Here is a 27,055-nt window from a genome sequence, read left to right as displayed (position 1 = left end):
ATCTACTGAGGAATGTATGCAAAAAGAAATAGAAAGAAGAATAACTAATACTTGGAAGAGATATTGGTCACTCAGTGAAGTCATGAAGAACCAGGATATGTCTATGAGGAACAAGAGGAGAATATACAATATGTGTATCTTACCATGCTTACTATATGGGTGCCAAACATGGGCATTGACAGAAGAACAAGCAAGGAAAATAAAAGTTTGTCAGAATGGAATGGAGAGAAGCACAATAGGAATTAAAAGAAAAGACCGAGTTAAACTAAAATGTATCAAAAACAAAACAAAATTTAAGAATGCATACACAACATACAGGTGCTTAAAGTGGAGGTGGGCTGGACATATGATAAGAGAGAAGAAGGAGAAATGGACGAGAATAATAACAGAATGGCAACCACGAGATAGTAAAAGAAACAGAGGCAGACAGACTAGAAGATGGGAGGACGACATCAAAAAAGTGGCGGGCCCAATATGGACGCGCATAGCGAAAAATAGAACAGAGTGGAAATCTTTAGAGGAGGCCTATGTCGAAAGACAAGCTGAAATGTAGAAACGACCGTTTACCGATACCGGATTTATGAAAAGAAAAGAAACTGTTAAAAGTTATAAACGTATTTGTAAGAAAAATTACTGTAAAAATAAGTTCAGCAATAAAGGCTATTTTATTTTATTTTATTTTTTTATTTTTTTACTTCGGCCAAACACGCCCATTGCATGGTTAGTTATAAATTTGTTTAGGTTATTGTGTGGCAAACTATATAAAAGTACAAAGATCATTACGTATTGTCTCGCGGTTTTATATTAATTCTAAAGATGACGAGATATCACTTAAGAAACTACACGTGACTTAAAAGACAAAATAAATATGATCACAACGAAGTTATCGTAGTAGTGACTAGGTGTTATTTACCTAAAAACGGATCAACAGAAAACTATTCTGTTGATCAAAGAGCTTGAGCTCTAAGGGTAAAATGTAGAGTTGCGATTTATCGCTAAGTGTGAATCCCATATATCAAAATCCAATATTATTTGACACACTTAACGGTAACTAGATTTTGAATCTTACCCCAAGTGATTAATAGACCATAGAAAAACTTAAGTGTTTTTAAACATTTTGTTCTATAATGTTTTGCAGATAATCACACGATTAAGTTAAAAAAATGTATAAGGTTGCTCAAACTGACTACAGTGGAAAAGGGTCTAATTTTTATATTTTTGTTTTAAAAACTTGTTCAAATTCGGATATCTTTAAAGATACGTTCATAACCCATATTGGGGCCGTTCAAGTATTACGTAAGCACTAGGGGGGAGAGGGAGTCTTTGATTTTCTTATTTGGTGATTACGTCAACAGTAATTATTTACTTTTTTACACATATTACCCACACATTGTCTATGCTTGAATTATTACATTTTCAAGGATTTCTACAAAAAATATTATTTTTGAGAGCTTTGCTAACTATTGCTGACAAGAGGAAGGGTACCCCCCCCCCCTTGCATTACAGTAAATCTGCTTACGTAATACTTGAACGACCCCTACAAATACGACTTTGCACGATTTTTAATTTCCTCAGCAAACTTGGATTCACGTATACATTATGTAAAGGAGGTAAAAGGATAACACTTATGCTATGTATAATATACACAATTATAACCTAATCTGGAGGCCCGTACACAAGGGTAATGAAACTTACTTAAACGTGAGCGCACTTAGATAAAACTTTAAATATGGTAAGAAAACGATGGCGTTATTAAAACCGCTGGCATCGTTGTTGGCAAATGTCAAATACATTTTTTTAAAGGCACATAAGCACGGTGCAAGAATACTCCTATAGCTTTAATGATATCATAACACATTTTTGATTAAAAACGATTTGCAAAAGCTAATGAAAAATTAGGGTATTCTTTGGTTTTTTTATGAGTAAAAATATTAATGATGGTTTTTAAACAGCAAACATTTTGTAGTCCAAGTGCGCTCCTAAATTATAGCTGTTACGACGGAAACTAGTTTGACCAAATTCCTTTATTGATATTAATGTATTAATACATTTATAAATTTCTATAAAATTTATTGAAAAACGGATCCTAAAGCTTAATAGTGATTCGTCTGACGCTGTTGACTAATCACAGAACGACGCGAACCGTTGTTCGTTTTTAAAAACCGCATTCTAAACTCCACAGATAACGAACGTGTGAATATGAGCCATAAACAAAAGTATTTTACGGTACGCGTGAATCCATATCAATAGAATTCATAATGTACTGCGCCGGTACTCTGAAACTGCTAATAGAATAGACTTCATTGTTAATTTTTTGTACCACATGATCCCAAAAGAGAACTATTAACGTCCGGCTGGCTATTGTAATCGCTATTAGGCATTATAGGGTATGGGCGCTGGTCACGTGATCAGTAAGCAAAACAGGATGGTGAAAATAAAACGAGAGACGAAATGACGTCACGTTTCGCGCTTTGTCAAAAGCGTCTCTCGTTCATAGACACTCGACACGTTTAACCAATCACAATCAAGCAGTCGTTTTCGTACTAGGCAGACGCATGATACTTTTGTCAAGGGCACCATATAAAAATGTGATTATATCTATTCAGTCAGATTAGGAACAGAAATTTGGCACAGACAAAATGGAAGCATAGAAAAGCTAGAATATAATTCATTTGCAAAACCATTTCAAATTTTAGCACTCTATATTCAACAACTATTAGTTTTCATAAAACCTATAAAAGGTAAATTTGCATTGATGATTGCATTACGATATATTTATTAATATATTATCACAAGTCATGAACTAATTATTCTGTATTAAAAGCTGACAAGATTTCGTTGTAGGGATAAGTTGCGTATCCTATTTCAATATAAAAACAACTGCGCATCTTACAACTTGCCAAATTATTTATAAACCTCTTATCTTATTTTTCTTTTCGAAAAGACAGAAGATTGTATGATTTTAAGCTGCAAACGCAAGAATAATTCATAACTTGTGACCCAAATGAAAATTTGTAAATATACTAATACACTTAAATGAAAAACATTATCAAATAAAATCCATCTCTACCTTACATTACCAGTTCTGTCACCTATTAATTTTAAGTCACCAGTGACTATAGGAATATTTTAATAAGTAAACGCGTTTTTATTTAAAAAATTGTATTTCATTTAGTGTTTTCGTATAAAAATATCATCGCAGTTCTATCATGTACAAGAAGCTAAAGTTATAATGGCATTGAAAATCCCTGATATATAAATCTCAAGCTTAAAACTGGATGGATTCTGAAATTATGTACATTTTATGATTTCAAACTTAGCCTCTATAAAACTTGATACACTTCGAGGAGGAAAACTTTCAATTTAAATTTATATTGACTTTCGAAGACATACTCGAAAGCTTTCCTCCTCTAGTCAGTGGTTTTGATCAAAAACAATATTATTGTCTATGAACATTTACAAATCATAAGTGAAATTGTATTTTGTAAATTTACAGTGCTTGAAGTAGTCCCAAAACTGTCAAATATGGTCTGCCAGCCTTGAACCGAAACATGTTTCTCCTGAGATTCAAACCAGACTTCGGGCTAGACATGATTAGTCTCAAAAGGACAGACTTTAGGGACTCTTTAAAAATTTCACTTATGACTGTGACTGTACAAACTTTCTATAAAAATAAGAGGTAGTGTTAACGAAGCTACTAAAACTAAACTATTTACAATAAAATAATTACACAGTCTAAAAAATGTACTACGATCAACTAAGTAGGTACATAGTGAGCAAAATAAAACAATATGTCTTTACGATTGCACAAATCGCGATTGGTAAACGTCAAAACTGACAGCTTTACCGCGCAAACAAAACCTAGGGCATCATTCTCGTGAATGTCATATTTATACATAATGTAGTCCATGACAATAATTACCTACAATTGTAGAGGTTTCAATGATTTTAGCACTTTTTAACACAAGAACCATGCCCCATTGTGTTCGACTTCGTGTCATCGTCGAAAGTGTAACTGTCAATTTGACAGATCACTTTCGACATGCCAAAGTCAAAAATGACATCAAGACCAATATGGAGTTAGCTAAGATCTCAAAGACAAGGAAGGTAGCGGAGAGCAATCGTCAAGCGCTATCTTCCGCTCTTTTGTCTCCTTTACGATTGTTCAATTTTTTTTTTATATCTAGCAACATTTGTTCGAAGGACATGTCATCGCTCCTGCGCGGGGGTGGCGCGGACGCCTGGCCGTGAAATGCACACTCTGTATATTTTGCCTCAAGCCCATCTGTTTGAGGAGAAATTGTAAATAAGTGATAGTTTTTATATTTTCCATTAGAAAATTGATTTTCCAGACATAATATTGGAAAGTATTATCTTAGAACTGCTATAATACTGTAATAAGCGTCTCCCGTCTCCATTTTGTACGGTAAAAAATACCATAAATCAATTGTAGGGTAAGCGCGAAGATGCAATGAAATTAAAAATTATATCCCTATTAGCTTTGGCCGATGTAATTTTTCCGAAGAAATTTCCAATTTATAAAAACTTACCAAGATCTGCATAACTCTGCCTGCAGAATGCTCGTCTACCACCAAATCCAACATCATACTGAGGAAATGATGAGGCCGCCTCGACGGCTGTCCACGCGTCCCTCGGTCGCTGGTAGGTTACAAAACCGTAGCGAGACCTGGAGTTAATAAAACATTTAATATTTGCCAACTACACGTCAAATAAAATTAATCAGTCACTTAAATTATGATGCATTACAATTTTAAGAGACAAATTTAAAAGTGGCATTTCAATTGTATTAAAAGTAATATAGAATATTAATTAAAAGTAATTTTGAATCATTCATGCTGTAGACTAGTTTCTAAGGATAAAATTGAGTCTAGACTTAGCCCTAACTATAGAATTTTTCATACTTGGCGCTAAATCTCGATTGTGAATCTTAAGAGTCAATCATTGATTACTTACCCATCCTCTTTGCTATGCAGTCTGACTTCAGTAACGGGTCCGAACTTGGAGAATTGACTCCGCAACAAAGACTTATTTATGTCCTGCTCTAACCTTCCCACAAACACTATCCGTCTTTCTTCTACGGGCGTATTGCTCTCTCTGTAACGGTTACAAGATTGTAAACATTTATTATGTAAAACAATGTAGTATATAGTATAATTTAACCTTTGTGATTATATTCGACCATAAGTTTTAAAAAGTTTATGTTACGCACATTTCTTTGAAATTTTTAACAGAGCATTTAAATTTTACCAAAAAATATTTGCGAATTAACAAATATGTCACAATTGATAAAGGACTTTTTTTTTACAAATTAAATACCTATTGATTTTTTTAAACTGGGCATCTCTTACCTATCTTCAGAACTGTAAGAGTTCCTAAAAACTGTCGCCCTAGAGTTATTCCCTCGGAACGTGCTGGTAGCTTCTCTTGAGATCGATGAAGACCCACTAGTATTGGATCGCGAAGAGGAACTGAAAGAGATTATATTATGTTATAAAGACATAGTATGTTATTTATTATGGCTACTACCTAGTTCTGATTATCTAAAATCGAGTAATCTATGTTTTGTAAAGAGAAGGCATCTTCAAAGGTATACCAAACAATGACATATAGTAATTAATGTTTCGTGTTTTTTTGGAAAGTTATTTTAAACTACAGATAATTAATGTTAATGAACTGTCATTAGTAAACCGTATACAGCTTAATGCAATTTAATTAAATAAAATAAATCTAAGAATATGATCTGATATCTGATCTGAAATCAAAAGGAAACTATTATATTTAGTTGGTTGGGCGGTTAATGTTATTATGGCACATTCCGTTGATTATTTTTACCTGGAAGAAGTAGTTGTATCAGAACTCTCAGAGACAGTTGGTTTTCTAATTGGTGGTGTAAGTGATTTGGTCTTTTTTTCGATCTTTTGCGGACTTTTCTTAGCAATTGAGCTTTTAGTTTCTGCGTACCTCGATCCAGAACGAACGGAACGATATTCTCGACGCAGCGGGGATCTATAAGGAGACCTTGAACGTCTTTTTCTTCGATACGGTGAATCAGATCGCCTGTACCTCTTGTATCTTCCACGGGACCTTGATCGGGTTCTTGTTCTTGATCTGTGTCGCCGATGTCCACGAGAGTGTGATCTAGAGCGCCTGTACTTAATTTCATGCCGATCTTTTGAACGTGAACGTTTTTCTTTTACTGGCGATCTTTCGCGTTTTAATTCTTGACGCTTATTTTCAGTCTTTGGTACGGGAAGCTTCCTTTCAGGGCTGCCCTCACTAGACATTGACATGTCACTATCGTTCCTTTTTCGTGGCGATATTGTTTGTTCTATTGGTGTTTTTTGTTCAGTTACTTCAAGTGTGAGTTGTTTATATACTTCAGTACAAGCGGTTTGAACTGTCGCAACACGCGTTTCTGGTTTAGTTCTACCTTTTTCTAAATGAAGAATGATTTTGTCCTCGCCATGGTCTGCATTTTCATCATAGTCCCGGACAATAATAGGTTTAGGGTATACAAATTCTAATTTGTGTACTGGTGTAATTAATTTTTGTTTGTGGTCTGGATGAGAATTTGTATTATGTGCATTTGTAGCTTTTTTCCTTACGACGTCTTGTATACTTGCAAAGAGAGAATTACTAGATATCTTTGTGTCTACTTGTTTTCCTACACTTTTTAAGGTAGCTGCTATACCTTTGTAGCGTTCTTCATCTATTTTTATGTCAGCAGTTTGATCATCTTTAGGGCTGTGCTCAGTTTTCATGGATTCGAAAACATTGTGTTTTAGGATATTGTCAGATTTCTTTATTTTAAAGTTTATAGTAGATTTATTCTCTTTTGCTGGAGACAGTGGTTTATGTCTTTTTATTTCAGGTATTGATTCAGTTACCTTGAAAACTTTTTCGTCGGTATTAGTGCCCATACTTACAACAATAATTTCATCATAGTTTTTGGGTGGCTGATAATAAGCTTCGTTCGATTTCGGAATCGGTATAGAAATAATTGGATTAGCAGACATATTAACAATTTTCAGCATTTCTGCATCACTTATTAAAGGTTGTAATTCCAGGTTTTCAACTTTAGGTATCTTACTCATTATAAAATCTTCATCTCGTTTTCTTATAGCCTCGGCCTTTAATTTCTTAGTGTTCATAAGAATTTTTCTAGATGCTTCACGAATTGGGTCGAAAATCTTTTTAGAAGTCTCAGAACTGACAGTAGCTTTATTATGTTCATCACTTGCAGGTTTAATAGCAGCCGGCAAATCCCGTGGACTGCTGGAAATTGGTTTATCCAAAATAATATTACCCGGCATTTCTGGGAATATTGCTTCTGGACTCACTTGCGCCGAACTTTGATTTGAATTATTATTTTCTCGGCGTAATTTATATTCCTGTAGATTAAGCTTCTTCTTTTTTTGCGGCTGTATTTCATTTTCAGTCCCATTCGTGGATTCATGTGAAACTTGATCGACGTCATCGTGACTTCGTTTTTCCGTATTTTTCGTTATATTTTGAGGTACTTGTACGTCTTTTTTATCTTTAAATAGAGTAACGTAGAAATCATCGGCCTTTGAATGTTCTTGTTTGACTTGCTCAGCAACTCTATCAGTTTTCTCATCGGCCTGTTTAATTTTTTCAATAACGCCATGACTTTTTTCACTAGCATGCTTGAATTTCTCTAATCTAGTTTCCTCGAAACTTTCCATATCAGTATTAACAAGAGATTTTTCAGCAATACTACTTTTTGTTTTATCTAGTTCCTTAGCATCACCATGTCTAATTATAACTTCACACTTATTTTTAATAGTTAATTTAAGACTACCATTAGAATTTTGACTACTTGCAGTATCACTTGCTTTAGAAGCATTTTTCACCATCACAGAACCGTTATTTTTATCCACACTACAGTTAGAAACAAAATGCACGGGAGATACTTTCTTACGTGAATTAATGTTTGCATTTACTTTTAAAGTTTCTTTACTACTACATTTCTTTCTAATGTCACTATCATCATCACTAACACGATTGTTTACAACTTTTTTCTTACTAGCATTGCACTTTTCACTTTCTTCATCACTACTTTGATGATACACTATCTTCTTGTTTTTACAAGATCTGTGCCTTGAACTTAAGATCTTATTATTGCTGGATAAGACCTCAGGTTTTAATAAACTACGGCCGCCTGTTATGTTTGGAAGGCTGTGCCGTTTTTTAGTGGTACAGTAGTCATGATCTGAATGCACAGGGCTTGGAGATCTTCTTGCTGTAGTATTTATTGTTGATGGCATCTGTAATAATTTAAAGTAAAAATTACAGACTTACAATTCTGCTATAAAAATTTAAATGTAATAATAATACTCACCAAAATTTGTCGCATTTTGTTTTTGTTCAATTGGATACCAGCATCCTGTAATCGCATTCCATTGGTTAAACTTGTTATTGGTTTAGATTTCACTGTAGTTTCCACCTTAACAATTTTTTCTTTCTTCTTATTTAATTTTTCAGTAGCTTCAAATTGCTCTAATAGAGAATTTAAATTGTTTGCCTCAAGCACTGGTATAACAGAATCATTGCAAGACTCAACATCCACAAAATCATCAATGTCATTTTCTACATCTCTTTCCTTTTTAACATTTTTTTCAATACAAAAATCGAAAACTGTTAATTTCGATTTTAAGGGAATCTTGGGTAATTTAGTGTGAGAAATTGGCTCCTGTTTAATATTGCTAGTTTTCAGTTCAGGATGTTGATCTTGTATATTAGCTGAGTTTATAGCTGGAATTTTGTTTAAGCTGCTCTTATAAGTTGCATTAGGCTCAATAGGGAGTGTTTTAGCTGATTTAGTATGCTCTTCAGACATTATGGTTTCAACAGGTTTATCAATTTCCATATCTTGAAGCTTTAAATCATCTTGATTTTTTATACTAGGAGCACATGAAGAAGTTATTAAAAAACTATTTACATCTTCTTCTGTTAGAGTTTGTGGTATATCATCACTTTTTGAGCTATTGTTAGATTTGTCTTTACAGTTATCAAAGGACAAATCAGATAAGTCAAGATTCAAATCTTCAAAGCTTAAACAAGTTTTAGAATCTATATCTAAACAAAGATTATGCATTGGGGAATGAGGTACGCTGCATGATCTTTGAGCATTTTTCAACTTATTATATGGCATATCTTCTAACAGATATCTTTTTAAATCTTCAATATTAGGCAATCCTGCAAGATCTGTTTCATTAATAGGCAATTCTGACTCTATTTCTGGTTCATTAATAGGCAATTCTGGCTCTATTTCTGTTTCATTAATAGGCAACTCTGGCTCTATTTCTGTTTCATTAATAGGCAATTCGGGCTCTATTTCTATTTCATTAATAGGCAATTCTGGCTCTATTTCTGTTTCATTAATAGGCACTTCTGGCTCTATTTCTGTTTCTGGATCGGGAATAATTACGTTAATAATTTCACTCTTATCATCATTATGATCAATTGCAAAAAATTCTTCAACATCAGGGACATTTTTTTGTATCCGAAAGTCCGATTCATCTGGCAATTTTTCAGGTATTAGGAAATCTTCCTCAATAGTTGGTTGTGTAAGTTCTTTGACATTTTTAATGAAATACTCATCAACATCTTTAACAACAGGCTCATCTTTAACAGCCAATATATCTTTCTCCTCTATAAAATATTCATCAACATTTGAAACTATGGAAGCATCTAAATTAATGTCTAAATTACCTTCACATATATTATCTGTGGGGTTTTGATGGTACAAAACGGAATTATCAGTCTCTGTGTAGTTGGATTTGTCATCCGAATTTAGGTATTCTTCTTCATCTTCATCTTCATGTTCATCATCATGTTCTGGTTCTAGTTCTTCATCTTCAGAGGAACCTTCCAAATCTAAATCTGGGTCAACAGCAAATACCTGGATAACGTCATAATCTGCACCCTCGACAAGAGAGGTATCTTCAGCTGAATCTGGATCCACCTCATTATCAGATGAATCAATTCTTTCATCTATGGATACTTCTTGAACATCAATTTCTTCCTCATCTATACTTGAATCATGGCTTTTAGTTATATTTATCTGAAAAAATTGATATTAATTAGTAATGTTTGTCTTTTAGAAATTTTATATTCATTAAATTTATTTGAGGCTGCTGTTAGGATAATATCTTTATCATAACAGCAGCCTCAAACTACTACTTTACATAGAAATTTTAGTAAAAAACTAATGTAAGTTTTTTTTTAAATAAAATATATCTTTCTCATATTTACTTGACTCAAATATATACCTTCTGATTTTGGCTCCACAAATTTCTGTTTTGATTATTCCAATACTCTCCTTCATTACTTTCCTCATGTTGACTGGATGCCTGATCCTGTGGGTATTCAGGACTGTTTTGGTCACAGCTACCTTCTGATGATAGCGACTCACTTGTTGTACGCATAATCTTATGATCTATTGTGCGGTAGCGAGCATGATGATACACATTTAAAACATGAGACTCCATGTCTGCAACAAGTAAAAAATATCTTTATATATATAGAAATTTATATATATGCATGTAAATAAATAGAGATATGTAAAAATATTAAGTTACTTAAAAACTTAATAAGAAAGAGATTTTGTTATCACTGGCAATCACAACAAACTCCAAAATTTTGTGTTAGAAAGTGACAATGTCACTCAGTAACTTCACAATCAGCTGATGTAAATAACAAAACAGAAAAATTTAAAAAAGTGAAAAAAAAACAGCACAAGATATATCATTACAATTTCAAGTGAACCTCAAAATATATAATATAGAAAAGGTAGGAATTGAATGTGTAATATATAAAATAATAATAAAAAATTATCTTGGAAAAAATGATACTGCTGAAATTAGTCTAAAGTAACCAAAACAAACATTGTCTATTCGACATTGTTATGAAGCTGACTGCAATATTTTATTTTTTTTGTTTAGAGCAATCATTAACTTCCTTAGTCAAGCATAAAGTAATATAATTTATTGAATCAAAGATATTATATTTAATCATCAGGTACTTTTTAAATTGAGAGAAAGATAATTTAAACTATTAAAATGCAGTATAAATTACAAAACTATTTTACATTTGAGGTCCAATTATCTTTTGTATGGTAAATAAAAATTTTAGGTCTGAGAGTTTTCAATCTCATATTAACATACCTTTTTTAGTTAAATGAATACTAACACAAATAAAAATGTGAATTTACTACATTACTTTCATAACTCAAGGGACTTTACTCCCGCTGACTATGATTTATGAAATAATGTAATATATTTACTCAAGAAGTTGTATATACAGTCAAAACCGGTTATAACGACATTGAAGGGACCGTATAGTTGCCGACGTTATATCCGATAGTCGTTATAAGCAATGTCATATATTATATATACACAAGTATAGTTCATATGTATGTACAATACATACATGTTATATTATCATAGTTATCTATCTAGAATAGGTAGGTATGGGTTATAATATGGTATGTTAATATTATAATATGTAAACGAGTCAAAAAAGAAACAAAAATATTTAGTACAAAATAATTAGGTACAAAAGTAATCAGTCATTTTGGTCTGTTTTTTTTAGCCCAGTCTCAAATATTTTTTGCATTTTACGTTTCATACTCCTCAAGGTATGAGTATCACCAGTATCAAACTGTTCGTTAAGGGCAACAAATTTTTGCAAAATCGTTACCGCGTTAAGAGCCTCCGAAATCGTTGTTGGCTGAAACTGTTCGTTGGGAGAAAGTGAGAAGTTGGTAATAATATGCCTAAATATTCATTCAACGCCTCTAAATAAGATTTAAAATCGTTTGTATTGTTTTATTTTGCTGAGACAAGAAGCGGTTGGTCGTTATAGCCGATGAATATCGATAAAATTTCGTCGTTGTAAGCGATATGTCGCTGTATCCGATGTTGTTATAAGCGGTTTGTTTACAGAATAGTTTACTAGGAATTCGGACGGGACCGTACAATCTGGTTGTAATAACCGATAGGTCGTTGTAAACGATGTCGTTATAAACGGTTTTGACTGTATATACTTTCCTCTATGTCAAGCGTCTCACTTAAGTGCAGAGATTCATAAAAAAGGATGAAATTAATATTCTTGATGTCGTTAAGACAATATAATTAATAATTTAATAAAAATTTGCTAGTATTACATTTTATAAATATACTATTAAGGCTTCATTTATATAACACTAATGTTATTATTGTATTATTAAACTATCACACTTTTACTACATTCTGAATTATTTATTAAGTAAATCAATATTTTTGTTACAAAGATTTTTTCTTGAGTAGGTACATATTTGTCACCTGCCAAATTGTCTTCATAAAATGTTAAAAACTTGAAACTAATATTGCAATTAACCACTTCATCCATTACCAAATAAAGTTGCCTTTTTTTGTAAGTTTTCACAATTTTTGTTGTAAATATTATAACAAAAAAAGATTAAACTTTGATAAACATAAAATAAAGGGCTAGAGGTAATGGGTATATTTGCAATGCAAATTTAAGGTTTAAATGTGTTATCAAAAAGGTAGAAACTAGTTTTATCATGATACTGTCAGTATAAGATAGGGAGTTGAATATTCTGTCATAATCTGTAAACAGCTTAAATTATCACATGATCCCAGAACATTTAGCCTTAATTCTTACAACAGCGGGGTCTTAAGCTTTCGCTACAGTTAACGGTGATTTTGACCGGTGCAAAAAATACAGCAAAAAGTCACTCACCAATGCTAGGTTAGGTTCGATTAAATTTTGCGCTAAAACGATGTTTACGTATTAACTACTTTATAACAACTAAACATTTTGTTAAAGTAACGTTAAAGTAAATATATATCGTTAATAAATGGAATTAATCAGTTAATAAAGAGAATAAACAAAGATACAGTGACAAAATGCGCGGAATCCTAACCTTGATAGCGAAATGCTTGATAAAAGTTTCTAGTTCAAGGTCTTATGTAAAAACTGAAAAGTCACATGTAAGCGTTACACAAACAAATCTGTAACATCATTGCAACCCGACCAGAAATCTATTTTAAGAAAACAACAGACGAAAAAAGCACTAACCTTATAACCACCTCAAGTGACGGCTTTATCCATATAATATTTGTTTGGAGTAATTGATGCTGCTTACACATAAAACACAGTCCGTAACAGTCACAGAACCTTTTTTAACACTTTTCTACACTACACGATACACAATTTTTGATATTTTCCTTTAAAAATTAACACTTTTCACAAAACATCACATGCTAAAACTTCACGCACGACAACTATCAAAATTTTCATTTTAATGTTGCCACTTCACTCAACTTTGACAGCGGACAAATATGATATTTGACACATGGATATTGACTTGTAAGCTCTACGTAGTAATGACGTCGCTCTTTAATCATATTATTATCTTTGTATGACACCATTAAGAAATTTAATTCAATTTAAATACATAGTTTCTTCTTGACTACGTTTCCCAACGGAATAAAGATTGAAACTGGTAGAGTATGTAAGGGTAACTTTTGTTTCATAGGGATTTTTTACCTGAGTAACTTTCATTGTCTACCTCATCCCCTTTCAGAGAATGCCTCTTCTTTAATAAGATAGACAGAGACAAAACGACATTAACTAAAGGTGTCTATGTTTAAATTTCCAAATTGTTCTGTTCATTGTTTATAAGTTGTAATAAAAAAGCCGTCGGCATAATCTCGAAATACATTAGTAATGTTATAAATAAATTCTTAGGATGTTTATCTTTATTTTTAAATTGATTTTGCACAATTACAAAAAACAGACTACCGATTTTGTTGAAATTTATATAATTAAATAACCTACTCTTTTCCAAGTCCCGGATGGAATGATCTGAATTTCTGTATAAGTAGTTTCGTTTGATGTATTTTATACGTACTTAGATGTACCTACGTATGATACGCAATATAATCAAAATGTGACGATCCAATGTCTGTAGGTAAAAAATCTATATATAAACTATATTTTTTCTCTGCTCACATTCATCACTATGAAAAAGTGCAGTTAATAAAATATATGGCATTATTGATAGATGTCACGAGGTGGCGGCAGCGCCGACGCGTTGGCTGTCATCAAAGAAGAACAAGCATCGCCCGTAAACAGCGCTAGTGTAATTAACAACGAACAACCAGAAGATCCTCAAGATGTGCCTAATCCATGTCCCTGTAAAGGTAGATATTTTTATTATATTATAGCAAGTAGTTAAGCTTTTATAATTAAATAAATATATCGATTATACATAAACGCCTGAGTAGTAAAGTAAGGACACATTTTGTTCTAAAGGTATAATTTGGTTTTCTTTCATATCTTTGTTTTCAAGATAACGAACCCAAGACTACGAATTTTAAGCGCTTAGATTAAACTATATGATAATATATTAGTTGTAGAATCTGATACCTTAACTTTGTTTCACATAAAGCAGTATATTATTAGTAATACCAAAGACAATATTAAGTATAATAGTTTAAAATACTTAATAAGTATTAGTAACCAATCGGTAATCTTCAACTTATTAAAACGATAATACCTAATCTTTTTTTTCAATCTGTAGATTCTAATTGTGCGTGTACCTACCTATTTAAAAATCCAAAAAAGTTAATCAAACTAAATAAGTACTTATAGAAAGCTCAAAAGTGAAGTTTCGTACCTCGTAATTACAAGTTCTATGAGATAATCATATAAAGAACTACCTCAATCTTGGATTACGCGGTAGAACGTCCGAGTTCTTTGTTACATAATGCCAATGGTACCAAATTAATGTAATCATTGAAATTGATGTAATATCATGAAAACTTATGAAAAGGTTCGCAATTATGAAGGCAGGATAGAAATGCCATTGGTGTGGTTCGTATTAATGTAACCAATAACCATAGCAGTCTTGTTTAGGAGCGCGACAAATACATATAAAAGTAGTTTAATTTGTATTACTATGGCTGAGGAGACGATATAAAAAACTATTTAAACGTGATACCTATAGTAAAAAAATCAAAAACAAGCGCCTTTTTCGAAATAAAGTATTCACTTTCGCCGTTTCACTAGATTTATTCCGAAAGAAGACTACATGTTTTATTTAACATGTTCATAAACCATTACATTTCTTGTTTAAGACCGACTCAGTCCCGAAGAAGCGAAGAGGCGTACACAAGAAATAGAAAAACTTCTGAAAGAGAAAGAAGACGCTCTCACCGCAGAATTTCAATCTCGAATAGAGAAAGAAGTTAAAATGATGAAAGAGAGATTTGACTACATTTTACAGTTAGTATTCCAGTAACAATTTTTATAGTTAGACTAGTAGACTCGGCCAAGCGTTGCTGTGGCTAAGATTTTTGTTATATTACATAGTAGTAAACTATTCAAGAGAAAAGGCAGGAGAACACCAATCCACCATGCTTTTTTGGTGGTTATGCCATTAAATTGTAGCTTATGTGAAACGTTGGTAATTATTGATAAGGATCAATACCTAGGTACGAATAAAGAGCCTTTTCTAGCGGTGGTATTTTAATTAAAAATAATAATAAAAGGACGCTTATTTTGACGTAACTATAAAAGATAGAGACGTGCTGTTGCTACAATTTTCATAGATAGTGATGTGTCCTAAAAAATTGTAATACATCATTTTGTTCTATCATTAAAAGTTTTCGCAGCGCACACGGTTGAAGGAAGTTTTTTGTTTATTTCCTTACACCTTGGGTTAGATTATTCAAGTTTTAGTAAGCATCCCTATTTTTTTGAAAATGGAACATAGCCTATGTCACTCGGGAATAGTGTAGCTTGCCAACGCTGAAAGAATTTTTGAAATCGGTCCAGTAGTTTCGGAGCCTATTCATTTCAAACAAACAAAAAATCAAACCTTTCCTTTTTATAATACTAGTATAGATTAAGAGCAGCGTTGGTTTCAGTGGCTTGAGCGTGTGACTCTATTTGAGGTCGTAGGTTCGAACCCGCCAACTGACTTTTACATCTGCGCATTTAACACTCGCTCGTACGATAAAAGAAAATATCGTAAGCTTACCGGCAAGCATTAGACGTAAAAAGTCGACGGCGTATGTCAGGCACAGAAGGCTGATCACTTATTACATTATTATATTTATTATTATATTATTACAAAAAAAAAAACTCTTTTCATCATTTCGAGTAATGTAACAGAATATATACAGACTTCATAAGCAGTTATTTTCAGGAATGAACAAATAAGAACCTCTCACATGATGAGGGAAGCTCACAGAGAGAGAAAGGAGAAGGTATCAGCGCTGCAGACGCAGTTGGAGTGCAAGAACTTGGCTGGTTTGATGTACGTCATGTGTTCTGAAAGACGGAAAAGCAGGCTTCAGCTATTGAGGCTCGTGGAAGGTAATATTATTTTTCGTATTCACACTTGATTTGAATAAATATTACCTTACGTTCTAAATTGAGCAGAAGGAGCATAGAAAAATATACAACAGATTTTTTATTTAAATTATTATACACAACAGTATAGAGTTTTAAGCGAATCCAGGTCGTTGATCCTATGGCCTAGTTGCTAGGTGAATGGCCTACACATATATTTATTTTGATATTTATCTTGGTTTTTAAGTATAATAGAAAAAAATTGTTTTCAAAATAATTATTATAATAATTAAAACCCCGTTTAAAGGCTGATAATAGGCAGGGATAGTTTTCTGTTTCCGCTTAGATCTAAACACTATAGTGAACTAATTAAATCTTTAAAGGACAAAGTCGTAACTATAATGAATTCCTCTGAGAATAGACTTTGAAATCAGATTTTGAGTGAAGATTATTTGTTGACTATTAATAACGAAAAACTTCTTTATAAACGAAACCTCTATGAACTTTAAATTAATATTTCATTTTTGAGGTAAGCTTTATGGAAGTATTTTTAACATGGGATTTTGATCATCAGATTACACAACCTACATAACGGGGCTACAGCATATATTGTCTGAAAGTCAGGCATTAATATTAAATTTGTCACGTGGGTATAAAACTGCTGCAAGAGTTGAGCAGGAGTGGAAAGAGAAAATGGATAAAGTTATTAAGGAGGTATAATAACCCCATTTTAATTGGTATCAATTAGTTTTTAATAGTATTTTAGTGTTTGAGGTACACCAAATGAAAACCATAACAGAATTCACTATCTTTATTGTCCTCTGACTTACATGGCGGTTATAGGGCGACTGACTGATCCACGTGCAAGTGGAATTACGAAATATTGATGCGTAGACAATATTACAAATACCATTGCGAAATATCTATATATACAATAATCACACCTCTACATACACCCCCTTCTTAAAAAAAAAATGAGTAGATACATATAAACACAAAAAAAAAATTACTACTGAAACTTTTAAATAAAACTATGACAAAGTGTAAATGTTATAACTATATACGTAGTATAAATGAATTCTATATTTTTATTTTAAATCTAAATACAATTGGTTTTGCAATTAGCTGAACAATCGCTGAAATTGCAATTCCCTACTTACTAAGTATGTTGCTTACAAATCAAAACATAAACCTAACGGGTTGCTTAACACTTCTACCACTACGTGTAGTTTTTAAAGGTTCATTAACCTGCTTATGCTGATCTAAGTTTCCGCTAACCTGATTGCTATTAAACTCATCTAGTATATACGCTGGCTTTACACGGTCTATTGAAACATAAGAAATTTTATCATTTATCAGAATCTTAAAATTCTTTTTATTCCTTTCCAATACCTTGTAGGGTCCGCAATAAGGTGGTACTAAAGGTTTCCGTACTGCGTCTATTCTCAAGAAAACATGTGAACAGGAACCTAAATCAGCATGTACAAACATATTTTTATTACTAAAATCTCTAGATTTAGGTTTAATACTATTTAAAATATCTCTTAATCTAATTATGTACGCTTGCGGATTCTCTATTTTACTAATACTATCGCTACAAAATTCACCAGGTAAACGTAAACAATGACCTAGAGTGAATTCCGCTGCGCTTATGTAACCGCTGTCCGCCTGACACGCTGCTCGCAGTCCTAGCATCACCGTAGGTAATTCTGCGAACCAAGCTACGTTATCGTTTAACCTCGCCATCAATGCCGCTTTTAAAGACCTATGCCATCTCTCTATTTTACCATTTGCCTGCGGATGATAAGGGCTAGTACGTGTTTTACGAATGCCTAATATTTTCATTAAATCTATGAATAAATCGCTCTCAAACTGCCGGCCTTGGTCTGACGTCAGGAAAATTGGGCAACCGTACCTACAGATCCAGTTATCATAAACTGCTTTTGCAACAGTCTCAGCCGTCATATCTGTAACTGGACAAATCTCAGGCCATCGTGTACGCCGATCTATCATCGTCACGCAATACCTATAGCCATGTTCCGTCACTGGTAGTGGTCCTATTAAATCTATATGCAAATGTGCAAAACGGTCGCCTTCCTCGAAAGTACCTAACTTAGACACCGTGTGTCGCACTATTTTACTTTTTTGACATTGAATACATGTCTTTGCCCAAATCCCTATATCCTTGTTCATATTTGGCCAAAATGCTTTTTTACATATAAGTGTTCGCGATCCCTTTATCCCTGGATGCGCTAACCCATGGAAATAATCAAATATAGACTTTCTAAACTCTTTCGGAATGTATGGCCGAATATTTTTAGTAGACGTTTCGCAATAAATCAAATCATTAGAATTATTTAAGTTCATTTGTTTCAATTGTATGCTACTAGCGGTACTTGTACTCAATAAATTTGCTAACTCAGCGTCATCGGCCTGCGCATGGGCGATGTCTACGTATTGTATCGGGTTCGGAAATGTTATCTCTTCTATCCTCGATAATGCGTCCGCAACTGCGTTCTCACTACCTATTACGTGTTGAATGTTATTAGTAAATTCGCTAATAAATAACAGCTGTCGCGCCCTTCTAGGTAATTCCTTATTTGAGCTTAACTTACTAAATGCGAATGTTAACGGCTTATGGTCTGTATACACCGTAAAATTCCTACCTTCTATTAAGTCCCTAAAATAAACGATGCCTGAGTAAATCGCCAAAAGTTCCTTGTCATATGTCATATGTACAGTACTTCTTTTGGGATTCCGTAAGCCTTTTTGAAAAGTATCCTAGGGGTCTCCAAGTGTTGTTTTCCTTTTGTTGTAACACCGAGCCGATACTGAAATCGGATGCGTCGGTCATTAAAGCTAATTCTGCGTTTGCAATCGGATGCGATAAAGTAGCGGCGTTTTTTAAATTCTCTTTACACAAATCAAATGCCCTACTAGCCTCGTCTGTCCACTGTATCTTACGCTTATCGTTCTTTTTTGCTCCATGTAAATACCTATCTAACGTTCCTTGTACTTTCGCGGCGTTTGGTATGTGATTTCTATAGAAGTTTAACATGCCGAGAAACCTGCGAAGGTCCACAATAGTTTCTGGCTTCGGGTACATTTCGATAGCTTTAACTTTGTCATGTAACGGACTAATACCTTTTTCTGAGACCTCGTATCCTAAAAAATCTATTTTTGCTTGACCAAAAACGCATTTTCCTAAGTTAATTGACATACTATATTTACTGAAACGCTCGAACAACAGTCGCAAATGTTTTTGGTGTATTAGCTCGTTATCTGATCCAATGATGACGTCATCAAGGTACCCGAATACATATGATTCTCTGGTTATATTCTTATCATCTAAACTATTCAAATGTTCTATGCCTGCTAATATCGTACTATTTATAAACCTTTGGAATGTTTGGGCTGCGTTACGCAGTCCAAACGTCATCCTTGGGAACTCAAAAAGTCCGAATGGTGTAATAATCGCTGTCTTTTCAATATCTTCCGGCCTAATTTTTATAACATGATACGCTCGACAAATATCAATTTTTGAAAAAACTTTTTTGTTATGTAAACCATAGGTAAAGTCCTGAACTCTGGGAATCGGGTAACGGTCCGGTTTAGTAATGGCATTAAGCATTCTATAGTCCCCGCAAGGTCGAATTTCACCGTTCTTTTTAGGCACTACATGTAGTGGGCTGGCCCACGGACTACTCGATGGTCTGCATATCCCTAACTCCTGCATCAGCTGGAATTCTTTTTTAACTAAATCATACCTGTGAGGTGGCAGCTTCCTTGCACGCGTATACACTGGCGGACCTGTTGTCTCAATATGATGATAGACAGAATGCTCTGGCACTTCCTTAAAAATAGGTGGACGCGTGATTTCCTTGAATTGCTCAAGTAATTCCGCGTACGGCTGGCTACTACTAATAGACTTCACCGCTCCTATCGAGTTTACACTCTTTGTTCCACAAACGTACAAATTAGTAACTAGGTCAACTAATCTATTATTATATAAATCAACTGATAATCTAAAATTTCTTAAAAAATCTGCCCCAATTATTGGTTGCTTAACATCGCACACTATGAACGGCCATTTTAAATCTCTCCTAAGACCAAAAGTTATTGTTAAATAACATATGCCGTATGTTTTTATCTCACTATCATTAGCCGCGTATAATTTAAAATCGCAATGAATTAGTGTGCGTTGTTTAACACACCATTTCGGGATTACAGAAATATTAGCTCCCGTGTCTATCAGGAAAGTAAACTTAGATGCAATATCCCTTACTAACAAACGGTGATTAATAGCTACCTGTCCTTGAGTACATCCGTCCACCGCCTGCGGATATACCGGTTCTAGTTTCCCGCGCTGCTGTCTGTCTTTACGCCAGGCACAAGGTTCCTCGCACCTCCACGCGTTCTTCCTCCACCGGAAATGAAACCTGCAGAGCCACTCTGGATCCCCTGGAGTCCTTCTTTTGTGCGACGCTGACCTGCTCCTGTAGCTTTGGTGGCCGCAACTCCTGGGACGTCCTTGATCTTGTTCCTCGCTGCGGAGTGCCGCAACTTCCAGCATGAGCTTGTTTATTTGCTGCATGAGCCCCGTAATTGTGTCTGCTACAGCAGGCATCTGTGGTGCTGCTGATGATGCTCCGGCCATGGCTGCGATTTCGCCGTTGTTGTGCGCTTTCTTCGTATACTTGCACGACAAATTTTTACATATTTTTGTGAGTCGCCCCGCCCTATTTAGATTTTCCTTTTAGTTCCCATTGAATCACGTCGGGCCGCCCGCGAATCACGTCGGGGTCACCAGTTTAGTGTTTGAGGTACACCAAATGAAAACCATAACAGAATTCACTATCTTTATTGTCCTCTGACTTACATGGCGGTTATAGGGCGACTGACTGATCCACGTGCAAGTGGAATTACGAAATATTGATGCGTAGACAATATTACAAATACCATTGCGAAATATCTATATATACAATAATCACACCTCTACAGTATTCTATTGGTATATAATATAATACCTTTTATATGAGTATATAAATATATATTATATTATATAATAAATTTTGTTTTACTAAAAACTTCAGTAAATTTTCATTCACGATTCGAAGACTTTTATAAAACCATTAATTATTGAGATTTTTAAGAATATAATATTGCTAAGATTAGCGGAAGTAATTACGAAATCGCATTCTGCATACTATAAAGATAAAACCATAAATAATGCCCAGACAAGGAGTAAATACAGGTAAAAAATGTATTAAATTTTAGTATAATTATCTATTCACATAAACAATAGAACCCAATAAGGCAGTATAAACAATAGAACCTAATAAGTTTCTGCGAAGGTATGGTCGGCGTATGTTTACAACTGCGGCGGATTAACACAATCTGAGAAATATTTTTGCGCGGTTTATGACCGTACCTAGATTCCCAGAAGGGAAATTTTTATTTACATCTGTTGCTACACTTTGTTACGCTGCCCCGTATTTATTCAAGACTTTATCTCTCAATTTTTATTTAATTCTTTTGGTAAAAAAAATTATGCCTAAAATGTAGATAATGCAAATGCTTAGGGGGTATAAAGACTACCTAAAATGAAGTACATAGTAGTAAAATGAAAAAAAAAAAAAGGGTGCGTGTACTTATGTACGCGCGTAAGAAGTTATACTTCTTTGGCTTATTAAAAATATTTTTTGATTGCATGCAAATAATTAATAACAATTAAATAATCAAAGACTGGAAAAGGAGTCATTATAGTCAATAAAGTTCAGTTTACATTTGAAAAATTAAATAAAAATAAATATTTATTATTATTCTCTTACATTAAGTGTAACATAAATGCTATTATTATTCGAATGTTGTTTTTAAATTATGTCCAATGCCGTAGCATCTTCCATGGGCAACTTCATTCTGTTAATTTTGTGTCACGGTGCGCGCGCATCGTAAGATTTCAATCTCATCAATTTTTTATAACGCGCCTAAAGAAGTATAATTTCAAAAAAAGATTTGTTCGCTAAGACTACCTTCAAGGCATTTATTAGTTTTGATTTCTCCTTTTATGACTTCACACTTTTACACAAATTTGTTTCATTATTTACATACGTACTTAGATTTCTATGAAGCACTTGAAATACCGAGTAAACAATAATTAAATATGAAGTTGTCCAAACCAATACTGAATAAAATAAACCCTGAAAATGAAAAAATGTCTGTTTTAGTTCCTAGGTTTCATATACCACTACGCTGGTGGGACTCCTGAAACAAACCAGTATTTCTTTGACATCCCTGCTTTGATGCAGACCAAAGCACCTATAAAGGATGACCCGAAAGAGGACCCTTGCGATTGTTACGAGGTTATACAAGGTCGGTGTTAAAGTTTTCCTTTTTAAAAAAACTATTAAAAATTACTAACACATATTTTACGATGGTCTATTTTCCATGTTATCATAGAATGTATTCTTGTTTTATGGCATAATTTATACCAACATAAAGCAACATTGTTTTTGAGGGCTTTGGTTTGTTAGCCTGACATTGTTGGATCCATTTTTGACTCTAATAAATGCAGCTATCCACTTGATATTCTTTCTATTCTGCTTAATAGAAGAAACAGAAACTGAAATACATCAAGAAAAGAATTGGTGGGAAATGATAGAAGGTGATGATCCTCCCTTCGTAATATTCGGTGACATGGCTGATTTTAATCCACCAGAACGTAGGGAGGTTCTAAAGTCTGTTAAGGCCGCTAAAACTGCACCAAAGAAATGGAAAGAATACGGTAATTTGTAGTCTTAACCATTATTGTGTATGATTATTGTTCTCTGTACATCTTTACTAATATTATAAAGAGTTACCTCTTTGTATAGAAATACACAAACATAGGAAGCAACGGCATTTGCAAGTGACATAGACTATATACATATTGACCTTTCGGGTTTATAAAACCTGAACAGACTTTGCGGGGTAGGTTATTTGTACAGTAAGTCGGAGAAAAAACGATTTGACCATTTTTTGACATTACGACGTTACGTTATGAACGAATGTTATAAAGAGAGATATGTATATATATGTATAAGCGATATCAATCGGTTGATAATGGTTGCAAAAAAGTCAGTATGTCTAAACACAAGTTCTTCTCCGCATGAGTTTATTATTTTTCATGCTTCACGTCTCGTGCGAAGCCGTGCTTTTGTTGCATCAATAAATACGAAACCGTAACTAGTTTTTAAATACTCACATATTTTTTATAATATTCTATGTATTTTTTTAATACTTTTTAATTAAATTTATTCGGTAGCTGATGTCAAAAAAAGTCAATTTCATATTTGTTATATCGCCTTTCTCTCTTCTATTTCGCAGTTTTCCATGAAATGTTTCACAGTTCAAATTGTCCAAACTTGGATACAATAAAAGATGAATTTCTGAAGCATCAACCCAAAGAACAATGGGAATGTCGGCAAACAGATAAACAGTCTCTTAAAGGAGTATGATTAGTATTCTTAGCATTTTCTATTTCTTATATGAACTCATATAGAACATAGATATAGTCTTTTAAAATACCTGTTTCAATTCTGAAAACATGAAAAATTATTGATCTTTTTGTATGAGTAATAATAATAATTCAACAGCGTTACGACCTATGTTTGGTCACAAATTACATTCATTTCTTTAATCATTTTTATTTCGTAGTCAAGTAGTAGTGTTCAGCCTTCTACCTGACACATATCGTCGATTTTTTTTCGATTGGTGCACAGCTAGGGATCGAACCTACGACCTCAGGGATGATAGTCGCAAGCTAAAGCTACTAGGCCCATACTGCACGGTTTGTATGAATGCGTCCAGTTCAAAGTTAGTTCAAAAACTCCTATTTTACAGTCCGATACGAGTCAAAAACGAGTTACCAGAGCGAGTGTCGATATAAGAGGAACCATGGGATCTATACTAAAAATTATGTAAGAGAATTTTGATAATGATAATTTTTCGCTATAAACTCAAACTTATTTTTAAATTGATTACCGTTAAACTGCCTTATAGATTTTATTTTTTTATAAAAAAAAACGCTCCTGCCTTAACAGATGACACTTAATTGACAAGAACCCACAATAAGTGAACAAAAATTACAGACGAAACAAATATAAGAAATTAATTAGGAAAAACAACATTACATAATAAAAAAATTAGAAATAAACTAACTATGTATATAGGCACTAACAAATAAGAGAACTTTTAACAGTTCTCTCAACGGACAATGAAAAATGTCCGTTAACCTACGTAATTAAAAACACCGATGACATTGGCATGGCCTAAATAAAAGACGTTATACAATATTAACCTTCTAAAATAAGTATTTATTGATTTATTTAAAAATAGGATTCTCCACGGTAGTCACGTGACTAACACCTTGATCTGTTCGTGTCGACTGTCGTGTATCTACGAGTATTTTACAGTTGAGATTTTTCCCGTATGGATAAAATATTAATTCGTAAAATAATTTTATTTATATACAGTTTGACGGCTCATTGGTCTAGTGGTTAGTACCCCTGACTGCGAATCCATGGGTCCCGGGTTCGAACCCTGGCTGAGACAAACATCAATGTGATGAGCATTTGGTGTTGTGCTTAGGTCTTGGGTGTTTAAACATGTATTTATATGTCTATCTATCTATAATATGTATGTATATCGGTTGCCTAGTACCCATAACACAAGCTTCACCAGCTTAGCATGGGACTAGGTCAATTGGTGTGAATTGTCCAATAAAAAAAAAAAAGAAACCAGTATGGTCCTATGTTTTCAGTACATCTAGTGTAGTTCCGAAGGCTGTTACAAAATCAACTCTGCTTGGAGCGAGGGACTCGATGGAAATTGCATCTACCACGAAATTGGTAAGAAATAAACCTATGTTAACCTTATTAAATTAATTTGTGGTTTAAATATACAATGAACTCCTATAGACGACCATACTTGATGATTTTGGTAGGAATGAACCAATGTTATCATACTTTTTCTATGATTAAGCTAATATGGTATTAAATTTGATGACATCCCTAAAACACAAAACAACAAATAAATAAAAAAAAACAATTTTTTATCATACAAGCTATATAAATATTTGTTTAGTCTAAAATCCTATAAATGCTTCGGGATGGTACGGCCGCTTTTTAGCTCGACAGTCGATGATTTTTTTTAATTTTTTAATTTTACAGCGCGAGAAGCAAAGGCAATCAACGGATGCAGGGGGGCAGAAGGTCGTCTTGAATGTAGGGAAGAGAATCGTAAGTTTATAATATGTCTCTTTTACAGTTTGTCAAAGCGTCGCGAATATTATAAGTCTGACCACTTCGTTTAAACGAGATAATCTTAGGAACCGGAACGAACTGACAAAATAATTGTATGGTGTATTATCTGTTAGAGAGCAGTGTTCTCTCATTCCTGAGGTCGTAGATTTGATTCCCGGCTGTTTTTACATTCGCTCGAAAAACATCTTGAGAAAACCGGCTCGCCTTAGACTCAAAAAGTCGACGGCTTGTGTCAGGCACTGTAGGCTCATCATCTACTCATCTACTAACAAAGGTAGATATAATTTAAAAAAATACTATTATTTTCTGAGATCAAGGCCTTCTTCAACTTGTTCCACTATCTTTTATTTTTTGCCGTCGTCTCCAAATGTTTACCAACCCTTTCAATCTCGTCGGCCCATCGTTCTTTTGGTCTGCCCTTGTTTCTTTTTCCTTTTGGACCAGTCCATTCGGTAACCTGTCATCGCCATGGAGTTGTAGGTCATGTTGCTCAGCATCAATTATTTTAGTCTTTCTGCGAATACATTCATATACGTCTTGCCTATAAATAAAATATTGTGGCAGTAGTTTTCGTAACTCCGCATATACTTGTATTTTTAATTACAATATTATTATTAAACAAATTAAGAATGTTAATTGTCTTAATATAAAACGATAATTTTTTTTCGTATAGGTATATTAACACATATTTTAAGAACTTGCATATTTACTCCAGTTGGCTTTCTTCTTTAAGTAAGTACATTTACCCCTCTGTGGGCCTTAGGCCGTTTCTCCACTGCTCCGGTCCGGCAAACGTTAATTACCGATCCGATTTAGAAACTAACAACAGTACTTACGTGCTTCTCCACTACTCCGGCATCCGGTTTTTAACGATCCGATAACTTGCTAGATCGGAACGCGGTGTTTTATCGGTCCAAGTAAATCCAAGAGGTTATAAATTATTATTCATAGGTTTATTTATAGTTTCTTGAATTTGAAAGAATCTGGATAACCCGGACCAAACCAAATTATGTTGCTATTTATTTATATTTTATCTACCATAGTATTAGTGAACTATTTATTAAGTAGATTTTAATATTTCAAGATAGACAATATAAAAAAAGTAATAAACTAGCCAGGGCAATAAAATATTTAGAATATAGAACGTTTTATTAATAAAATTAAGTATATGGGTTTTAGTTAATATAAGTGTTGCATGGTAAATACACAAGTATCGATTATTGTCGGATCGGATATAGTGGAGAAGCGCAATCCGGCTTTCCGATATTTTTCTCATGACTCATTCCGGTATCCGACGTCGGACCGGAGCAGTGGAGAAAGGGCCTTACACAGCTAGTACAACA

The 27,055-nt window shown here is 33.6% G+C and overlaps 2 protein-coding genes across 3 annotated transcripts in view; one reads left to right on the top strand and one right to left on the bottom strand.

Moving 5' to 3' along the window:
- Window positions 1-1,872: 1,872 nt before the first annotated feature.
- On the bottom strand, window positions 1,873-13,330 carry LOC125063336. Of its 2 annotated transcripts, none has more exons than XM_047669738.1 (8): window positions 13,129-13,330; window positions 10,317-10,537; window positions 8,384-10,108; window positions 5,854-8,309; window positions 5,370-5,489; window positions 4,975-5,115; window positions 4,551-4,687; window positions 1,873-4,285 (listed from the first exon to the last, which is right to left on the bottom strand). In XM_047669738.1, exons 2-8 carry the CDS (start codon window positions 10,533-10,535, stop codon window positions 4,125-4,127), a joined length of 4,959 nt encoding a protein of 1,652 aa, XP_047525694.1. In that variant the 5' UTR covers window positions 10,536-10,537; window positions 13,129-13,330; the 3' UTR covers window positions 1,873-4,124. The 2 variants fall into 2 exon arrangements, with proteins under 2 accessions (XP_047525694.1, XP_047525695.1); XM_047669739.1 differs by having other exon boundaries at window positions 5,983-8,309.
- The window catches only part of LOC125063337, a 27,931-nt gene continuing 11,588 nt past the window's right edge, over window positions 10,713-27,055 (top strand). The window contains exons 1-11 of the mRNA XM_047669740.1: window positions 10,713-10,836; window positions 14,117-14,255; window positions 15,192-15,339; window positions 16,265-16,434; window positions 16,985-17,124; window positions 22,638-22,782; window positions 23,021-23,194; window positions 23,776-23,900; window positions 24,292-24,368; window positions 25,211-25,298; window positions 25,620-25,688. Coding sequence (XP_047525696.1) covers window positions 14,117-14,255; window positions 15,192-15,339; window positions 16,265-16,434; window positions 16,985-17,124; window positions 22,638-22,782; window positions 23,021-23,194; window positions 23,776-23,900; window positions 24,292-24,368; window positions 25,211-25,298; window positions 25,620-25,688 — 1,275 coding nt within the window. The 5' untranslated portion in view covers window positions 10,713-10,836. The remainder of the gene's footprint in view (window positions 10,837-14,116; window positions 14,256-15,191; window positions 15,340-16,264; window positions 16,435-16,984; window positions 17,125-22,637; window positions 22,783-23,020; window positions 23,195-23,775; window positions 23,901-24,291; window positions 24,369-25,210; window positions 25,299-25,619; window positions 25,689-27,055) is intronic.

This window comes from Pieris napi, chromosome 3, assembly GCF_905475465.1.
Source record: "Pieris napi chromosome 3, ilPieNapi1.2, whole genome shotgun sequence".
Classification (NCBI taxonomy): domain Eukaryota; kingdom Metazoa; phylum Arthropoda; class Insecta; order Lepidoptera; family Pieridae; genus Pieris; species Pieris napi.
This window is presented reverse-complemented; position numbering and strand designations above follow the sequence as displayed.

Excerpts from the sequence above, each read along its gene's own strand:
- LOC125063336 (XM_047669738.1), bottom strand. The coding sequence starts at position 10,535 with ATGGAGTCTCATGTTTTAAATGTGTATCATCATGCTCGCTACCGCACA. Across the intron at positions 10,109-10,316 it reads TGTGGAGCCAAAATCAGAAG|ATAAATATAACTAAAAGCCA; the intron begins GTATATATTTGA and ends CAATTTTTTCAG. Across the intron at positions 4,286-4,550 it reads GCAGAGTTATGCAGATCTTG|ATGGGCTTGAGGCAAAATAT; the intron begins GTAAGTTTTTAT and ends CTCCTCAAACAG.